This window comes from Oryx dammah, unplaced genomic scaffold, assembly GCF_014754425.2.
Source record: "Oryx dammah isolate SB20612 unplaced genomic scaffold, SCBI_Odam_1.1 HiC_scaffold_7, whole genome shotgun sequence".
NCBI lineage: Eukaryota > Metazoa > Chordata > Mammalia > Artiodactyla > Bovidae > Oryx > Oryx dammah.
Window position 1 is genome coordinate 5742527 of NW_024070191.1, and position 16513 is coordinate 5759039.

The 16513-nt window shown below is 48.5% G+C and overlaps 2 protein-coding genes across 6 annotated transcripts in view; one reads left to right on the forward strand and one right to left on the reverse strand.

The window, feature by feature from the left end:
* Positions 1–2962, reverse strand: part of ANGPT2 (angiopoietin 2) — a 56810-nt gene extending 53848 nt beyond the window's left edge. The window contains exon 1 of the mRNA XM_040243214.1: positions 1311–2962. Coding sequence (XP_040099148.1) covers positions 1311–1601 — 291 coding nt within the window. The 5' untranslated portion in view covers positions 1602–2962. The remainder of the gene's footprint in view (positions 1–1310) is intronic.
* MCPH1 (microcephalin 1) overlaps positions 1–16513 on the forward strand; it is a 225654-nt gene that overhangs the window by 151020 nt on the left and 58121 nt on the right. The window lies entirely within an intron of this gene.

Consider the following 16513-nt stretch of genomic DNA (forward strand, 5'->3'; position numbering starts at 1 on the left):
ATGCTCACAGACAGGACTAATGAGTCTCATATTACAGGGCACGTCTTTCTGATACATTTCTGTTGTTTTCTGTGCTTTGATTTGAAGCGACCCCTCTTGTCACACTGGATGCAGTGCCGAGAGGGCTTTCATTCATCTCGGCTCAGGACCAAAGCAATAACGTGGTCATTTCCTCTGTCAAGGTAGGAGAGCTAATGAGAAACACAGATTAGGAGCCAAGATCTATTCTGAGACTAAGATAAGGTGTCCTAACAGAAGGCTTACAGCGAAAGGAAAGACTCGGGCAGAGTGCTGAGTGGGAGAAAGCGGCTTGTTGTTAAAGTTCCCATCTGGCTTGAAACCGCTGTCCTCTGCTGTGCAAGCGCCGTGATGTGATGTCACTGTGATAGTCAGTGAGGAATCTCTGGGTGCAGTTTGTCTGAGCCCTCTTTAGAATAAACACAGCCCACAACAAGAACAACTTCAGGGTGGTTTGGGGTTTGTATAGACAGCTTCACGTATGGAAATGATAGCTTGTGAAAGCAAAACTGAGCTTTCAGTATCCTGAGTCCAATTCTCTGTGAAAAGCCTGAAGCAGTGGGCTCGTGGGAGCCCCAAGAACACGACCACCTTGTCACAGCGTCGTTGCGGCCAGGTGCTCTGCACGCCCGCGCCGCGCGGGGTCACCCTCAGAGCCGCTGGAGGGACTGAAGGGGCTGCGCCACTAACTCTGCTGGCACGCTGGCAAAACTCACCCCCACCGACAGATGACAAGCGCTCGGCACAAAACCCCCGAGGTTCTGAGAAATGGATGGTCTGCTTTATTTAATTTCCTCTCGTTTACCCAGAGCCCCGATCTATTTCAGTAAATAAATTCAGGAAATTGGTAAAGCACTTTACTCCATCCGTTATGCATCCGTAATTAAGGCGATTGTCACGTTTTTCCTGGCTCCGGCACTGTGTTGCTCACAGCTTCCCTCCCGCGCCTGCGACTGGTTTATAAGGTCCCTGTAAAGGGGTGTCACGGAGTTTAAACCACTGGCACAAACAACACAGCCCATACGTTGTGCAGAGAAGGGCACTTCCTCTGTTCATAAAGATTCCTGACCTTAGAGACGTCTCTCCACTGATCCCAGCACTGTCTCCCCGTAAAGTGTGTCCCTGTTCAGCCCCAGCTCCTTTGCAGGGCAGCACAGGAGACAGCAAGTGGCCATTCACTCAGAGGTGTCAGCCAGCACCCCCCTGCTCTGGCCACCCCCTCCTGCCCACCCGCCGGGCTGGCAGTGAAACCTGAGCCTGCAACACCGTGCCCGGGAGCGGCGCCTCCTTACCTTCATGAGCCACTGTGTGTTGTTCTCCATGATGTTCTCCAGCACCTGCAGCCTCTGCACCGAGTCGTCGTAGTCAAGGGGCGCGTCCCTCTGCACGGCGTTGGGCACGTAGGCGCTGGAGGGCGAGCGGCAGTGGTCCGTCTCCGGCAGGAGGAACGTGTAGCTACAGGCTCCGTGCTGAACCTGATACTGTTTCTTCCCAGCAGCGATGTCCATGCCCTTCCGAGAGCCGCTGTGGGCTGTGGCTACGGCCAGATCACAGCTCAGAGTCAAGAAAACAAGCTGCCACATTCTTTCTGTCTGTCGGTAATAAACCACCCGCTCAGCAAACTTCCAGGCGCATGAGAGTCCCGGCGCTAAGCTGCCCTCTCAGACGCTGGGCTCGGGGGCAGAGGCTCAAGGTCCATCAAGGGAAGCCTCCTGTTCCCTCCTTTCCCAGCCTTGGTCTCTGCTGCCGTCTCCTCTCTGGCCTCACAGCAGACTGTCAGATCACAGTGGGGAGAAGAGCCCTGCTCCCCGTGAGGGCTGCATTCGCCTTCCAGACCCGCGTCAGCGCTGCTTTGTCTCTCTTCCCCAGATTCTGCAGTGTCAGGGTCCGAATCAATCACTTTCCTTTCCTTATATGATAAGTTGATAAGAGCAGGCAGACATGTGCAGCCGGCGGCTCCGCCCTCCCGGCTTGCCCGTTATCTTCCTGTAGGGGGGTCACCAGCCAGGCCACAGGAAAAATCCGGGCTTGATGTGTACTGTCCAACCGGGACTATATGCTGCAGAAGCCCTCTGGGAAAAACCGATCAGTTACAGGACCCCTGGGTATTTCAGAGGCACCACCCTAATTGACTGTTTCCTAGAGAGAGCCTGTAGGTCTCCTGTGTCTGAAACTGATTTCACAGCGCGAAGCTGGTAAATATCTGGGGCAATAGCTTTAAAGTACAATGAAAGTTCCTGTTTTTTCCTTTAGGAATAAAAATACTGCAAATATGTCAGGACTTCGGTTTATTTTTGTTATTACAAACAAAGAGGAAGAAGTCTCGCTCTTGTAAACTCTGTGCCTTTTCATAGGGAAAATAGTTTTGTTGGTATTACTTGATTTTTGAACCATTTAGCCAAGTATGCAAAACTTTCATCTTAAAACAGCTGGATAGGAACATCACGCTTTATTCAATTTGTGTTAGGAAAGTCAGTTTCTGAGCACTGACATTTCATCTTTTAAGCAAAATATCCACTCCAGTACTTAACATAAACTTACTATATAACTAGCCTGATTAATTGTCCACTAAATTAGAATCCATAGAAAAATCAGAATTTAAGAGGGAGTTGAGAGTGGCATATATAAACTTCTCCTTTATTAGGTCAGAATTTGCTCAAATCCTATCATTTTGTAACATATTATCCAGGATCAGTTGAATCAGTCCCACTCAGTGCTGGACTCCGGCAAATCGCTTCTTTTTCATTAACCCCAAAGTCCTTGTCTGCCAGATTCAAGGGCTGCGTTAACTCCCAAGGTTTTTCTGTTTCAATTCTGTGGATCCATAATTCCTCCAGGGTACTTCCTTCAATAGCTAAAACGTAACATTTTGGGGTTGACAGTATGCTCGCTCACCAGCCAGCGTGCATGGTGGGGGTCGGGGGCGGGGGCGCGCCACTACGTGGAGCCTCTGAGAGGGTCTGTCCATGCCCAAGGGCACAAGATTCCTCCCAGGCAGCAGTGGCCAGTTCAGCACTGACCCAGTGGACCTCGTCCACCTGTAAAGCCAGTGTCCATGTAATCATGCAAGTGAATTGTTTCAAGAGACCTGATTAGACCTTCAAAGACATCCCTTCTGTGCATTGGCTGGCCCCTAGCTTACCTCCAGAGCAGAGGTTCTTAACCCAGAGTCCACGGACAGAACTCGTGGGGTCCGCAGACTTCGACAGGAAAAGATGTCTTTCTTTTTTGCCAAAGTCTAACTGAAATACAGCCTTTCTTTTAGCTTTGAGTAGGTCACAAACAACGGTTGTCAGTGTCTCTGGCGTCTCACGAATAGCAATGACAGATATTTTTATTATGATATCTCAAGCTGTTACTTGCCCTCAGCTCGGTATTGTCACTTAATCCACCCCCAGGGTCCTGTTATTGAATGTTTGGATAAAATAGGTCATGTCATTTTTCTAAGAAGGGGTTTGTAGATGCCCCCAGATTCTCAAAGGGCTTGACGGCTCAGGAAGCTAGAACTTAATTTTGGTGCAAGGTCTCCATTAAGGGAACAAGTTAAAGATAGACCTATTCAGACTACTAACTGCAGAGGGACACGTGTAGGATTTGAAGACGGGACTTGTGTTAGAACCCTGATTCTCGGAGATCTGCAGCAAATGCTTAACTCCTCTAAGCCTCAGTTTCCCTACCTGCAAAATAGGATGGTTCTTTCTCAGCAGCACTTTTAGAGTTAAAATGATATGAAATAATACATGTAACTCAAGAAATATTACTTTCCTTCTCCAGCACTTCCCATTAAATTTTCCACTGTCAGATATTGTCACTGTGTTATTCTCTGGCTGACCATGAAGCAAAACACAGGGAGCCCTTTTTTCATCCAAATTGCTTCCCCATTTGCAAGCGTATATTCTAAGGTAATCATGTCGCACATGTGGTTTCCAAGATCATCTGTCTGCTTCTCAGGCAAACAGGGTGGTTTAAAAAGAAGCCACAGGAAGAGCGGGCACCACAAGTAGTCCTTGTCTGCTGGGTGCTAGGGAGCATGATGGCGTGTCGTACATAGAGAAGCAGAGAGAGTGAGGCGGGGAGACCCCGGCCCTGGGAGAGAACACCCAGGAGGAGCGCGTGTTGCCTCCAGGGCACCGGTTCTGCCGCTGGTGGGAAGGGGTGCTCCTTTGTCCAGGCCCTCTGGCCTGGGCGTGCAGTGAGCAGCTCCCTGCAGGTACGTGGGAATTCTTCCCTGAGGCTTGGAGGGGAGTGGGGGTTGGCAGGCGTGCCCTGTGAAGTGTCCGGGAGTAAGTGTTTCAGGTTCCTGGGCCGCACGGGCTCTGTCACAGCTGCTCAGCTCTGCCATCGTAGCGTAGAAGCCGTCAAGAGAAAACCCTCGAGGATGGGAGGTGGCTGTGTGCCAACGAAGCATTATTCGTTGACACTGAAATTTGAACTTATCATAATTTCCACGTCATGAAATATTCTCTGGATTTTTTTTCAGTCTTTTAAAAATGCAGGAACCATTCTTAGCTCACTGGCCGTTCCATGGGGACTGCAGGAGGGGGTTGCGGAGGGGGGGGTGTGACACGGTCTCCAGGCCTCTCCGGGCGCAGGCAGTGTAAGAGGGAACCTCGGGGAGCCTTCTGTACCTCAGAGCAGCACTCAGTCTCCCAAGGTTGAGAACCGTGAGACAGGCCAAGGGAAAGAGCTCATTGAAGGGACGGGAACATTCGACCAAAAAGAAAAGTGCCACTTGGAAGCTGGATCTAAACTCCAAGAGGGAAGAGGCCCTGGGAGAACTGCCCCAGTGTGAAAGCAGAGAGGCGCCTTCTGCGTTCAGGGCTGGATGGTGGGCTGAATGTTGCACCACGAGGAAGCAGGGGAAGACGGGCACGTCCACCACAGCCAGCGCGGGAGCAGCAGCTGGAGACCCCAGAGGGACCAGCAGGGCCGAGCGGGGGCTCCCTAGGGCTGTCAGGCGGGAAGACCCCGCCCTGGGTGCAGACTCGCCCCCAGCACACACTTGTTTCCTGAGCACCGGGCAGCAGGCAGCAGTCGCTACTTGCACCCCAGCCTGGGGATGGAGGCTGGATGCAGCCTTGACTGCTTCTCAGAGCTGTTCAGTTTCAAAGAGAATCTTGAGTTTCCGTCAATGACTTGCTGACAGGCTCGCTAAAGGCAGATGGGGCTATAAAACGAGAAATATTATTACAGCCTTCCCAAAAGCTGCCTTCCTGCCCAGCCAATTTTTTTCTTTTTTTCTTTTCTTTTTTTTTGGTCCTAACAGTTCCACTGAACAGCTGTGTGTGGTGCTGTTTATTTTCTGAATAATGTTTGTTTTCTCCCCTGTACTGTATGTCATCAGCTGAAATTCCAGAGGCTCCCATTCATTCGCTGTAGTGCTGTTTCCAGTTCCCCTTTGCACTTTGCCATCAGGGAGTGAACCCTCACTTGATGGCACCAGCAGGACCATGTGGCCATCTTCCCTGGTAGAGAGGAGCGCTGCAGAGCTCTGACGAGGGCGCCTCTGCTCCAGGCCGCCCTGCAGAGCAGATGTGCCGGACCAGTGGGAAAAGCCTGGTCATGGCTCCAGAAACGTAGGTCCAGAGTCGATGTGGGACTCGCTTCTGTCGGATCTGGGATCTGATTGACCCCAACCTTCCCAGGACCACCCGTGAGGTGCCGGATTGCTGGTTCTGGAGGCCAGAAGCCAAGAAACAGTGCCAGCTTGAACTCAGTGCAGTGCGAGGCAGCCCCCAAGGCATGGATCACCAGACAGGGTTTCAGGGAAACCTGCGTGACTTCTGCTCTTTCCAGGGAGCCTGCTTAATACTCATATCTAACGGCTTAGTTATACTGTTGGACTAAGGAGGGACAGAAGTGGGTCAGCTGTTGCGGGGGGTTGGGGGGGTGGTCATTGCTGTCTGAGCAGCAAGCATATGTGGCAAGTGTCCACTCCAAAAGCCCGTGGCTAATGGGGAGTAATGAGAAACCATGCAGACGTACTTGGGGGCTCATTGATCTCCCACGTCAACTGACGTTTTGTGCCAGTCTCTTTCCATCGCATCTGGGCAGATCCCCAGAGTCAGTCTTGCACCCGCTGGCCACCGTCATGCAGCGAAGTGGCCGTCATTGTGGCACTGATGTCCGCAGGCCTCGGTGGCTGGGCCGGCATGGGCTTAGTTTTTCAAAAGTGCTCTGCTGGTGTGAGAGGAGCTCCAGGTGCTGAAATACCCCTGCTAAGTGACGCTGAGGACACTCTTGGCTCTCAGCCATTCACAGACAGCGGGGGTCCTCAGGACCCCAGGGCGTGGGGCCTCTCACCCACCTCCCTCTCCCACCTCCCTCTCCCACCTCCCTTTGTCCTGACCTTTTTAAAATCAGTTTAATTGGCCAACATGTTTACAGCTTAGTGTGCAGTGTACAGGGGAAGCCATTAAGAAGCTCACTGGACATCAGATTGTTACAAGAGAAAAAGTTACTCTTACTACTTCCCCCCCCCCCCAAATTGTATGCAACAATGAATGAGAGCTGAAGAAGCCACAAGGAAAAAGGAAAGAAAGGGCAAGAAGAGGGAAAGGGAACATAAAGTGAGTATTTCGGCTTCTGGAAGCAGGCCCCCTCGTGGTGAGTCACAGAAGAGCTGTCTACATTCTGCGTCTCGTCCGTGGAACAGACTTGAAGGGGCTCGCGTGGGGTCCGGAGACGTCTTGCAGAAGCCGTGGGCGGCCCCTCCCTGGAGGTGCTGGCCAAGTTGAGCCAGTGTTAGACGCCGAGATGGCAGGTGCGGGGCACAGTCCCCAGCTGTGGGGTCTGAGGACGGTAGCAAGGAGAAAGCCTCTTAAAGTTAGAAAGACAGAGGAAAGAGAAGGCCTATAGGTGCCAATACACACACGTGGCGCTGTGGGAGGCCGACCTTGCCCCTGTGACGGACCTGGAAACCGAGGCTCGGCGGGGCGAGGCGACAGGCCTCCACCAGCCCCGTGCATCTCAGGGCCTTTCTTTTACACTTATGGATTTAAGTGGAAGTTAAAGCAGTGCTTTTGTTTCTTGTTTCTTTAGTATCTGTTTCATTTTGGCTGCCATGGCATGTGGAGTCTTAGCATAGCAAGTAGGATCTTTGCTCCCTGCCGGGGAAAGCACCCACGCCCCCCAAGTTGGAAGTGCAGAGTGTTAACCACTGGACCACCCGGAAGTCCAAAGCCATGACTTTTTCAATCCCAATTTTAACATGGCAAAGCTTCAGCCACCCTTGGAGAACTGTGGGGAGTCTCCATGTCCCATGGCTGTCACCTCTGTGCTGCACAAACAGCACACCCTAGAGATGTAACCCGTTCCACTGATGGATCCACCTTCCAAGCAGGGGCAGCCTGTCATGGACGGGGCCGCCATGTGCCCACCTGGACGTGGGGTCTGTCTGTTCACAGGCGCATAGAGCAGTGCAGACTCAACCCGGTCGTTCTCACCGAGGAGGGACTCTGCGGAGGTCCAGCCTCTTGTCTGCCTGCATCAGTTAACGCTGTCTATGTCTGTCCTTGCCATCTTTCCAATTTTCTGGTGGCATCATTTTTTTTTTTCTCCTTTCTTTGCCTCTTTAATTTCATGCCCTGTCGCTGGCTGAAAGGGGGTGATGTACCTTTGAGAATACGTACAGTTTCTGAAACGAAGTATGCTGCCCAGTTTAGCAAGATTTTCTGTCCTAGATGCAATTAAACATACATAGCATTTGCCATAAAAAAGCTGGCCCCTTCCATATAGGGGAAAGCTAAGTGGCATCTACTTAGAATCAGGTACTGGCTCCATCAAATTCACCTTTGCAGAAGATGAGGAAATGTATTTTTTGTTAAAATAGGTGTCTGCCTGCCAGAGGAGGAGAGAAAGCCTTTGCCAGGTGGGTTTTCAGGCAATTTCCTTTCCTGGGAAATAGCCATTTTCCCTGCATGCCCCTCATGTTTCCATTCTCAGAGCAGATAGACTTAAGTGCCAGGCGTTAAAGGGCAGAGGCCTCGGTAGCATCACCTCATCTGAGACGGTGATCTTCCTTCTTGCAGCTGTGTGATTTCTGTTTGACAGGGAGCTGTAGGCATCTGTGTGTCAGAAGGTCAGCACTGATGGAAGGATCAGAGTTAATACTGAGAAAAATATTTTTCATTCTTATTTAGGTTATTGGTTGTCATTCTTATTTAAGTTAGTTCAGTCAAAGAGGTACCAAATCCTCACTCATTCTAACTTATCTGAGTGTTTACTGTGACATTATGTCTGAAAGACTTTTAGAGAAGACAGTTTTTGGTTGTTTTTTTTTTTTTAAGGAAACTTAGAAGATTCCTGAATCTTTGACGGTTTTGTACTGCCATGAACCAGCAGAGTCTCAGCTCAAGACAGTTTGCTTTGTAAAGCCTCATTGTGTATAATATGGAACCTGAAGAACTTGAAAAGAAAAAGCTTTTTATTTACGAGAAACTTGGGAAATATCCAAGTAACTATTTTTCTAAGATTTCATGATGAATTCCCTGAATTTTTAGGAATATGTTAGTTTATGTAATTCTTCTGTTACATGAAGTTATCTCACATGCTGTTTGATTTTTAAATATTTTCATCCTCCAATATTTTTGTTTTATCTTTCCATCAAAAAAAGTGCCTAAAAGGTCAAGATACAAGTCATAACTTTAAAAAGGCAGTGGATGAAATTCTGAAACAACAGATGAGTGCATTAGCCTGATAATATTTCTGCCAGTAATTCTGTGTCCTGTTTTCTGCCTGCATGCAGAAAAAAAAGGCTAAACACTCTCTTTCAGTGGATTGATGTCAGTGATTACTGTTTGCTTATGACCAATGAAAAGTCAATAAAATCTTTCCTTTGACTAACACTGTTGTTAGAGTGTTTTGAAGTGGACTTCAAAACAGAAAAGATTTTGAAGTGAGCCTATGACTTGTGATTTTATACTAAATGTTCCTAATTTCAGCAAAGCTATTGAGAAGTCAGATCCTGTTGCCTGTGAAAAATGTGTCTAGTCTCTCTGTCATAACCATTCTACTGAAGAACTGTCCAAATTCCTCTCAGAATGAGTTTTCTCTTGAGAGTGGCCTAATGCCATCTAGATAAATCTCTGTTTAATCTAAATTTATAAATTTTTTATCTTAATTATTGAGAAACCTTTTAAAATAAGAGAGATAAAAAGGTCATGTGTGTCATTTCCATGAAGATATATTATCTTTCCTGGTTATAGGTTAGCATAAATAAAATTGCTTATGTCAAAGAAGTAAAAAAAAATAAAATAAAAGCACGTGACCCCCTTTTGGTATTCCTGTCTGTCGAACTGACTTGATATTAAAAAATCTTCCTGTGGGAAATTAGGCTTGATTGTGGAGTTACATGTACTAAAAGTCATTTTTGAAGAATTATATATAGTTTTTGAAGAATTATAAGTATAATAAATAGTTATGCATAAAAGGAAATGATGTTTGCATCCAAGTGTATAAAAATACTCCATGCCATTCCTGTTCCTTCAGGAATCTAAGTACGGGGCCTGCCAGTGATTTATGTCCTTCCTGATAATCTCATGTGTATCTGCCCTACTTTTCCTCTTAATCCCATCTCAAGCAATGTCTTTTGTACTCCATTAATAATGAACTGTGCTTCCCAAAGTGTTCCATTTTAAGGAAAGGGCCTAAATTCAAAGAAAGACTAATACAAAAGGAAAAATTAAAGGAAGTAAGTTGTACAAAGCCTGTGAAGAGGGGACATTTATAGCGGTATTAAGATACCTAGTTCCTGGCATCTGTTTCCCTCAAGAGAAAAAAAAAAATTTCTCAACAATAGTTTTTGAAAGCCTTAAAACGATCCTAGTAGAATATTTACAGGAAAAAGTATATTATCGACTGACCTATCCCCAAAATCCTGATGCGTGTTTCAGGGACATTGTTAGTTTATAGGTCAAAAAGTCTTGCTTGTCTACACTAGAAATTAAAGCAAAACAAAAATCTGCTGTGGATGATACCTATAGGAAAATGCTGCTTGTAATACTCACCTGCTCCCTCTGCTGGCCTGCTAACAGGGAGCAGGCAAAACTCTCCGTGTTCTCATTAAAGTCATTAAGAGAAATGACGCGCAATTTAGAACCTAAAGCAGTAGCAACTAATACACTGCCCAGAACGCTTTCATTATAATTTTAGTGCAAAAGGATACCACAACAGATGTTAGACACCTTCAGTTAGACACGCACACGCAGTGAAGAATGCTTTCAAGCATTTGTTTAGCACATAGAGAGCCAGAATCTGTTTCGTCATCGGATGATCAGGTTGCTACCCAAGTGAGTGAAGTCATGCAATTTTAACAGTAGAAAAGGGAGAGGTCTTTGCCGTCCGGCTCCATAGAGGACAAGTTTAGAGACCTGATCTTGGTATTAGCAAGTTCGTTAGAGTCTTATGAGGTAGACCACTACTTTGTACATGGGATAAATCTTAAGTCTAGGTTTTTCTAGATAAAAGTAAAGGGCTAAGTAGCCTCCATTCTTCTTGACCCTTGATGGCCCAGTAGTGCCTGTTCTGTGGATTTCTGCTCTGGAAGAGACTGATAATGATAGTAAATAAAGAAATCCCAGTCTGGTCAGTAAACAGGTAGTCCAGAGTATCACTGAGATGTTACAAGTGATTGAAGTAAAATCTGCAAGATATGGTTTAGTCGGCATGATGAAAGTAAAAAGTGAAAGTGAAAGTTGCTCAGCCGTGTACGACTCTTTATGACTTCTCCAGGCCAGAATACTGAAGTGGGTAGCCTTTCCCTTTTCCAGGGGATCTTCCCAACCTGGGGACCCGACCCAAGTCTCCCACACTGCATGTGGATTCTTTACCAGCTGAGCCACCAGGGAGGCTCAGGAATGCTGGAGTGGGTAGCCTATCCCTTCTCCAGCAGATCTTCCTGACCCAGGAATTGAATACCAGTCGGCATGGTAACTTTTTATAAATCTGTCATTGCTTTGAGGGTCTTTGTTATGACTGAATTGTATCCTCTAAGCATTCATCCATTGACGTTCCAACTCCCAGTCGTCTGGGTCTGGTGCTATTTAAAAATCGAATCCTCAGAAATGTAATTAGATAAAATGGGTCACACCAGAGCAGGGTGAGGACTGATCTAAATGACCGGTGACCTTATGATAAGGGGAAGTATGGAAGCAGCCTCATCCAAAGGGGAACACCCTGTGAAGATGAAGGCAGAGGTCAGGGTGAGGCTTCTGCCACCAAGGACCCCCAAAGGTTGCGTACAACCCCCAGAGGCTGGAGAGAGGCTTGCTCACATTCTCCCTCCCAGCCGTCAGAAGGAACTGGTCCTGCAGACACTCTGAGCTTGGACTTCCAGCCTCCAGACCCGTGAGAGAATAGATTTTGGTTGTTTAAGCCACTCAGTTTGTGGTTCTTAGTTACAGCTGCGCTGGTGCTGTTCAGTCCTTAAGCCATGTCTGACTCTTTTGCGACCCCATGAATTTTAACCCACCACGCTCCTCTGTCCATGGAATTGCCCAGGCAAGAATACTGGAGTGGGTTGCCATTCCCTTCTCCAAAGGATCTTCCCAGCTCAGAGATCAAACCCTGGTCTCCTGCACTGCAGACAAATTCTTTATCATCTGAGCCACCAGGGGAGCCTCCCAAATAATTAAATAATAGTTTTTAAAATGTTGCTGTCTTGGAGCCCCCACCAAACACTGACTGTTTGGTGGTTTTGCTTACTATTTAAGACTGGAGAAGTCCGGATAGCTCAGATATTTTTAGGTGGTATCTGTTAGTCACTGTCGTGTCTGACTCTTTGGAACCCTGTGGACCATAGCTTGCCAGGCTCTTCTGTCCATGGGATTTCCCAGTCTAGAATTCTGGAGTGGGTAGCCATCCCCTTCTCTAGGGGATCTTCTGACCCAGGGATCGAACCTGGGTCTCCCACATTGCAGGCAGATTATTTACTGTCTGAGCCACCAGGGAAGCCCACTAAGGTGGTGATAACCATGCAAAGCTTCATTTTGCTGCAGTAAAACCATCTCTTAGAAATCCCAGGCCTCTTTAATTGCCGTGTGTAAGGCTCCTCCTTCCTGGAGGCCCAACTCCAGCGCCACTTCCTTTAGGCCTTCTCCCTCGTGTCTGCAGGGAGAACGCCGAACGCCACCCTCATGGAGGCCCCTCATCTGTCCCCACCAGTGGAGGTGCAGTGAGGCTCCTGGATGGAGGGACGGTGGTTCATTATCCCCACTAACTGTGAGCTCATCAAGGCCTGAGGCCACGCCTCCTTAGGTCGCCTCTAGTGTGTTTCCAGATGACATCTGGGCATCCACCCCAACCTGCTCAAAGACAATGGCGATAAAGATGCAGGCTGGGTGATGTCACGTGGGGCTCCCCTCCTGCAGGTTCTCTGTCTCAGTCACATGCTGTGACAGGCCTCCTTCCATGATGAGCTGAGGGTCCTGCCAGCGGCTCCCACCCTGGACCAGTTGCGAGATTCTCCCATTCATCTGCCCTCCTACCTTATGGAGGTGGCCCAGGGGCTGGCAAGTTGTTGCAAGTCCTTGGTCTTTTCTCAGTAGTTGGATGCCTTTTCCTCAGACTGTCTGCAGTGTTTGTGCCATAGTTGCCATATTTGCAAGCTTCTGTTCTTCAGCTTTTGGGGTTTTGGGGGGTTTGGCTCTGTCCGGTCTTCGTTGCTGCGTAGGCTTTTGCAGTTAGAATTGCAGTGAGCAGATTTCTCGTTGTGCGGGCTTCTCTTGTTGTACGGCACAGGGTCTAGAGCTTGGGCTCAGTAGTTGTGGCTTATGGGCTTAGTTGCCCCACAGCAGGTGGAATCTTCCCAGACCAGGGATCGAACCAGCGTCCCCTGCATTGCAAGGCAGATTCCTAATCCTTGGACCAGCAAGGAAGCCCAGGCTTCTGTTCTTCAGCCTGAAGGTCCTGCTGGGGTTTTCTCATCGGGCCACTCTCCTATCACCTCATTTTCTCTGGAGCCTGTTGTATTTGAATGAAGCTGGGTAGCTCAGAGCAAACCACCCCCCCCCAACCCCTGATACAGAAGACTCTGGAGACGCAGGTTCGATCCCTGGGTCAAGAAGATCCCCTGGAGGAGGAAATGGCAATCTACTCCAGTATTCTTGCTGGGAAATCCCACGGAGAGAGGAGCCTGACGGGCTACAATCCATGGGTCACAAAGAATCGGACATGACTGAGCACGCACACACCAAAATCTGAAATGTAGGGAAGTCCCAAATGGAGTTAAATTATCAAATGCACAGCCACTGATAGTTAAGCGACGCCAGTAAGCACACCTGCAGATTCTGAATACACAGAGCATGACTGAGTGTCTCATGAACGTGCTTGAACTTTCATCTAAAGGAAAGTGTTGTCCTTCAGGGTAATTTTCGAAACAATATATGCTTACCTGGCTGCCCTGGTTCAAAACATGTCTAGAGCTTCTTTTCAACAGCTGCTATAGAATAGCTGCTTAGCGTCGTGTTAGTCACTCAGTCATGTCCAATTCTTTGCTGCCCCATGGACTGTAGCCCACCAGGCTCCTCTGTCCATGGGGATTCTCCAGGCAAGAATACTGGAGTGGGTTGCCATTCCCTTCTCCAAGAATAGCTGTTTAGTAGGTGACTAAAAACATAATAATATTATCAATCCTATCGGTTTTCAGTGTTTTCTTTTTTATTCAATTCAACATGTGTGAAAGACTATGTATTTTGTTGTTGTTCGGTCACTAAGCCATGTCCAACTCCTTGCGACCCCATGGACTCAGCACGCCAGGCCTCCCTGTCCATCACCAACTCCTGGAATTTAGCCAGACTCATGTCCATTGAGTCAGTGATGCCATCTAACCATCTCGTCCTCTGTCATCCCCTTCTCCTCCTGCCCTCAATCTTTCCCAGCATCAGGGTCTTTTCCAGTGAGTCAGCTCTTCGCATCAAGTGGCCAAAGTATTGGAGCTTGTAAAAAAAATGCAAATTAAGGAATTCTCAATAATCATATAGTCTAGAAAGAGCTTGAGATGAGTCTCATCCATTTCCTTCATGGGAGCTAAGTGGTCTGGAGCCTAATGAATCCAGAATCTGACTTCCACCTGCTGCCAAAGTAGCTCTAAAAAAGTCAAACCAGCTCAAAGTTGGGTGTCATGAAGACCAAGGTCTCCTTTGCATGAGAACCCCTTTCAGGCATCAGAATATCTCCTGTTTCTGAACTGGACATGAGGGTTTTCCTGCCATGTTTCGGAGAGCCTCATTTGCCTTCTGGGCACGTCAGAAGTGGCTCCTGTGGGACTTCCCTGCCGGTGCGGGGGACGCAGGTTCAGTTCCTGGTCTGGGAAGATCCCACATGCCGCAGCGCAGCTAAGCCCATGTACCCCGCGTGCCCCAGAGCCCGTGCTCTGCAGCAGGAGAAGCCACCACAATGATAAGCCTGCCCCCTGCAACGAAGCGTGGCCCCTGCTCTTGGCAAGTAGAGAAAGCCCGTGTGCAGCAGCCAAGACCCAGTCAGTGCAACCAAAAAAAAAAAAAAGAAGTAGCCCTCTGGCTTTGCTTCTCAGGTGCTGCACTGTCCTGGTCAACTCTGGGGCCCTGATTTTGGAGTAGAGTAAGCTGGAGCCCCTGTGAAGTCTCCTGGGAGAGGGAAACGGGTGGAAATTCTTTCCCCAAGTGGTGTTTCTAGGAAAATACGCAGCCAGAACCTGCAGCTGTTCGCTCTCCAGTATCAGCTCCAAACAGCATTTGAGTTGGCAAAAAGAAAAGTGAGAGAACAATGCGGCCCGAAGCCTGAAACTTTGGGAAACCCCTCTCCATAATGTGCGTGTTTAGGGCTTACAATTTTCCTGTTTTCAGGACATAAGAGCTGTTTTCCAACTTTTCTGGGCCTGTTTTTTGGGTTTTGGTGTTCTTTTTTTTTTATGTGTGTTTTAATGATTGAACATGAAAAATACTTCTTGATCATTTTATAAACATAATCTAAATCTCACTATTTAATTGGAGCTTTTCCCCTTCTTTTCCAGAATAGACTATTTCATTACTGCCAAAATGCCAATATAGCTGGGAGAGAATGAAATTAGGATTAAATGTAATTCAGTCAGCAGCCAAAGCTCTGCACGCAAGATGCATACTTTGGACATCTGTAACTCGGGGATGCCAACAATTTCAAAAGCTCCATCATCCACAGAAAGGAGAGTTTAGGATAAACAGACCCATCTTGGTGACCAACTCGGGCTTGTTTCAGGGCCTGAGCAGATGTGTGGGTTCTCGGGAAGCTGGGCAGGTTAACAGAAAAGGTACATGATACCTTGTACGGTTCAAACTCTAATCCTAGTTTGTGCGAGTTAGGTTAGGTGATGGGAGTGGGGTTCGGCTTCTCTAGCCCATAGACTTGATTATCCCTGAAGCCACTTCTCAGGAGATTTTAAGCAGAAATCTGAGCAGAGGGCCAGCCCTCACAGAGCTGGCATGGGAGGTGGATGACAGGCTGGGGCTGCAGGGTCTCAGGGGCCAGGGAGGCCTCGACTCTGGGACCTGCCCTAGGTGGAGCTGCCTCCAAGGCTGGGAGGACCTCTCTCCCTCCCTCCAACCCCCTCCATCTCAGCCTTACCCACCTGCAGCCCCCACCCTCCGCCTCTCTTCCACGGGAGTAAGCAGCAGGCGATCTGGAGAATTCAGGGAGGTGAGCAAACACTGGGCCGTAGGTTAGAGCCCTCCCTGCGTCTGGTCCCCACCTAGTTACCGGAGAGAGCTCACCGGAATGGAGGTGACTGACGTCCTGACTCGTCCCTGAGACGGGCGGCACTCAGCCTGCCCAGGGGCAGATGCGGAAACACCCTGTCCTCACAGGAGGGGAGCTGAACCTCAGCCTTTCACCAAGTCACGCCCATCAGTCAGTAAAATGTTCCTCTTGTGAAAACTGCTGTGTGCATAATTAACAGGCAGATTCTGGATACTTTTTCATACTTTCATTGTTCTTGTGAGCATGAAATTCACCCCTAAATGGAAGGCTTAATGCCAAGTGGTTTGCGTATTATCTTGACTGAGTATAATGAGATGGTTTCAGCAAAATAAGACAAATAAGCAAAGGGCACCCAACAGCTCTTTATGTCCTCAAAGCAGATGTCACCAGCAGTCACAGAAAGGGTTCTTGGTTACAGGTGAGGGAAACCAGTGCCTTCTGATTTATATAAAAATGGAGTGTCTTTGGGAAAGATATTGGGTAGTTCTGAAAGTATATCAGTAGTAATGAGGCTGGGGGAGTGGTGGGCTGAAGCCAGAGTCAGCGCCCTCCGAGACCGGCCTGGGGAGGCGTCTCTTCCCTGTTGCCGCAGCAGGAGCCGTGGGTCTGCAGCCAGCACCCAGGTACCGCCAGCTCTCCCCCACTGAGAGCATCACGCCATCCCTGCTTCTCCAGGTCACTGGCATCGGTTCCAGGCCCTGGGTGTGTGGGTCTCCGGGTGGGTTACTTGAGCCCTAGCAGCTGAGTGAGCTGGGAGAGTGAGACTCTGGCATTTCTAGACTCCGTG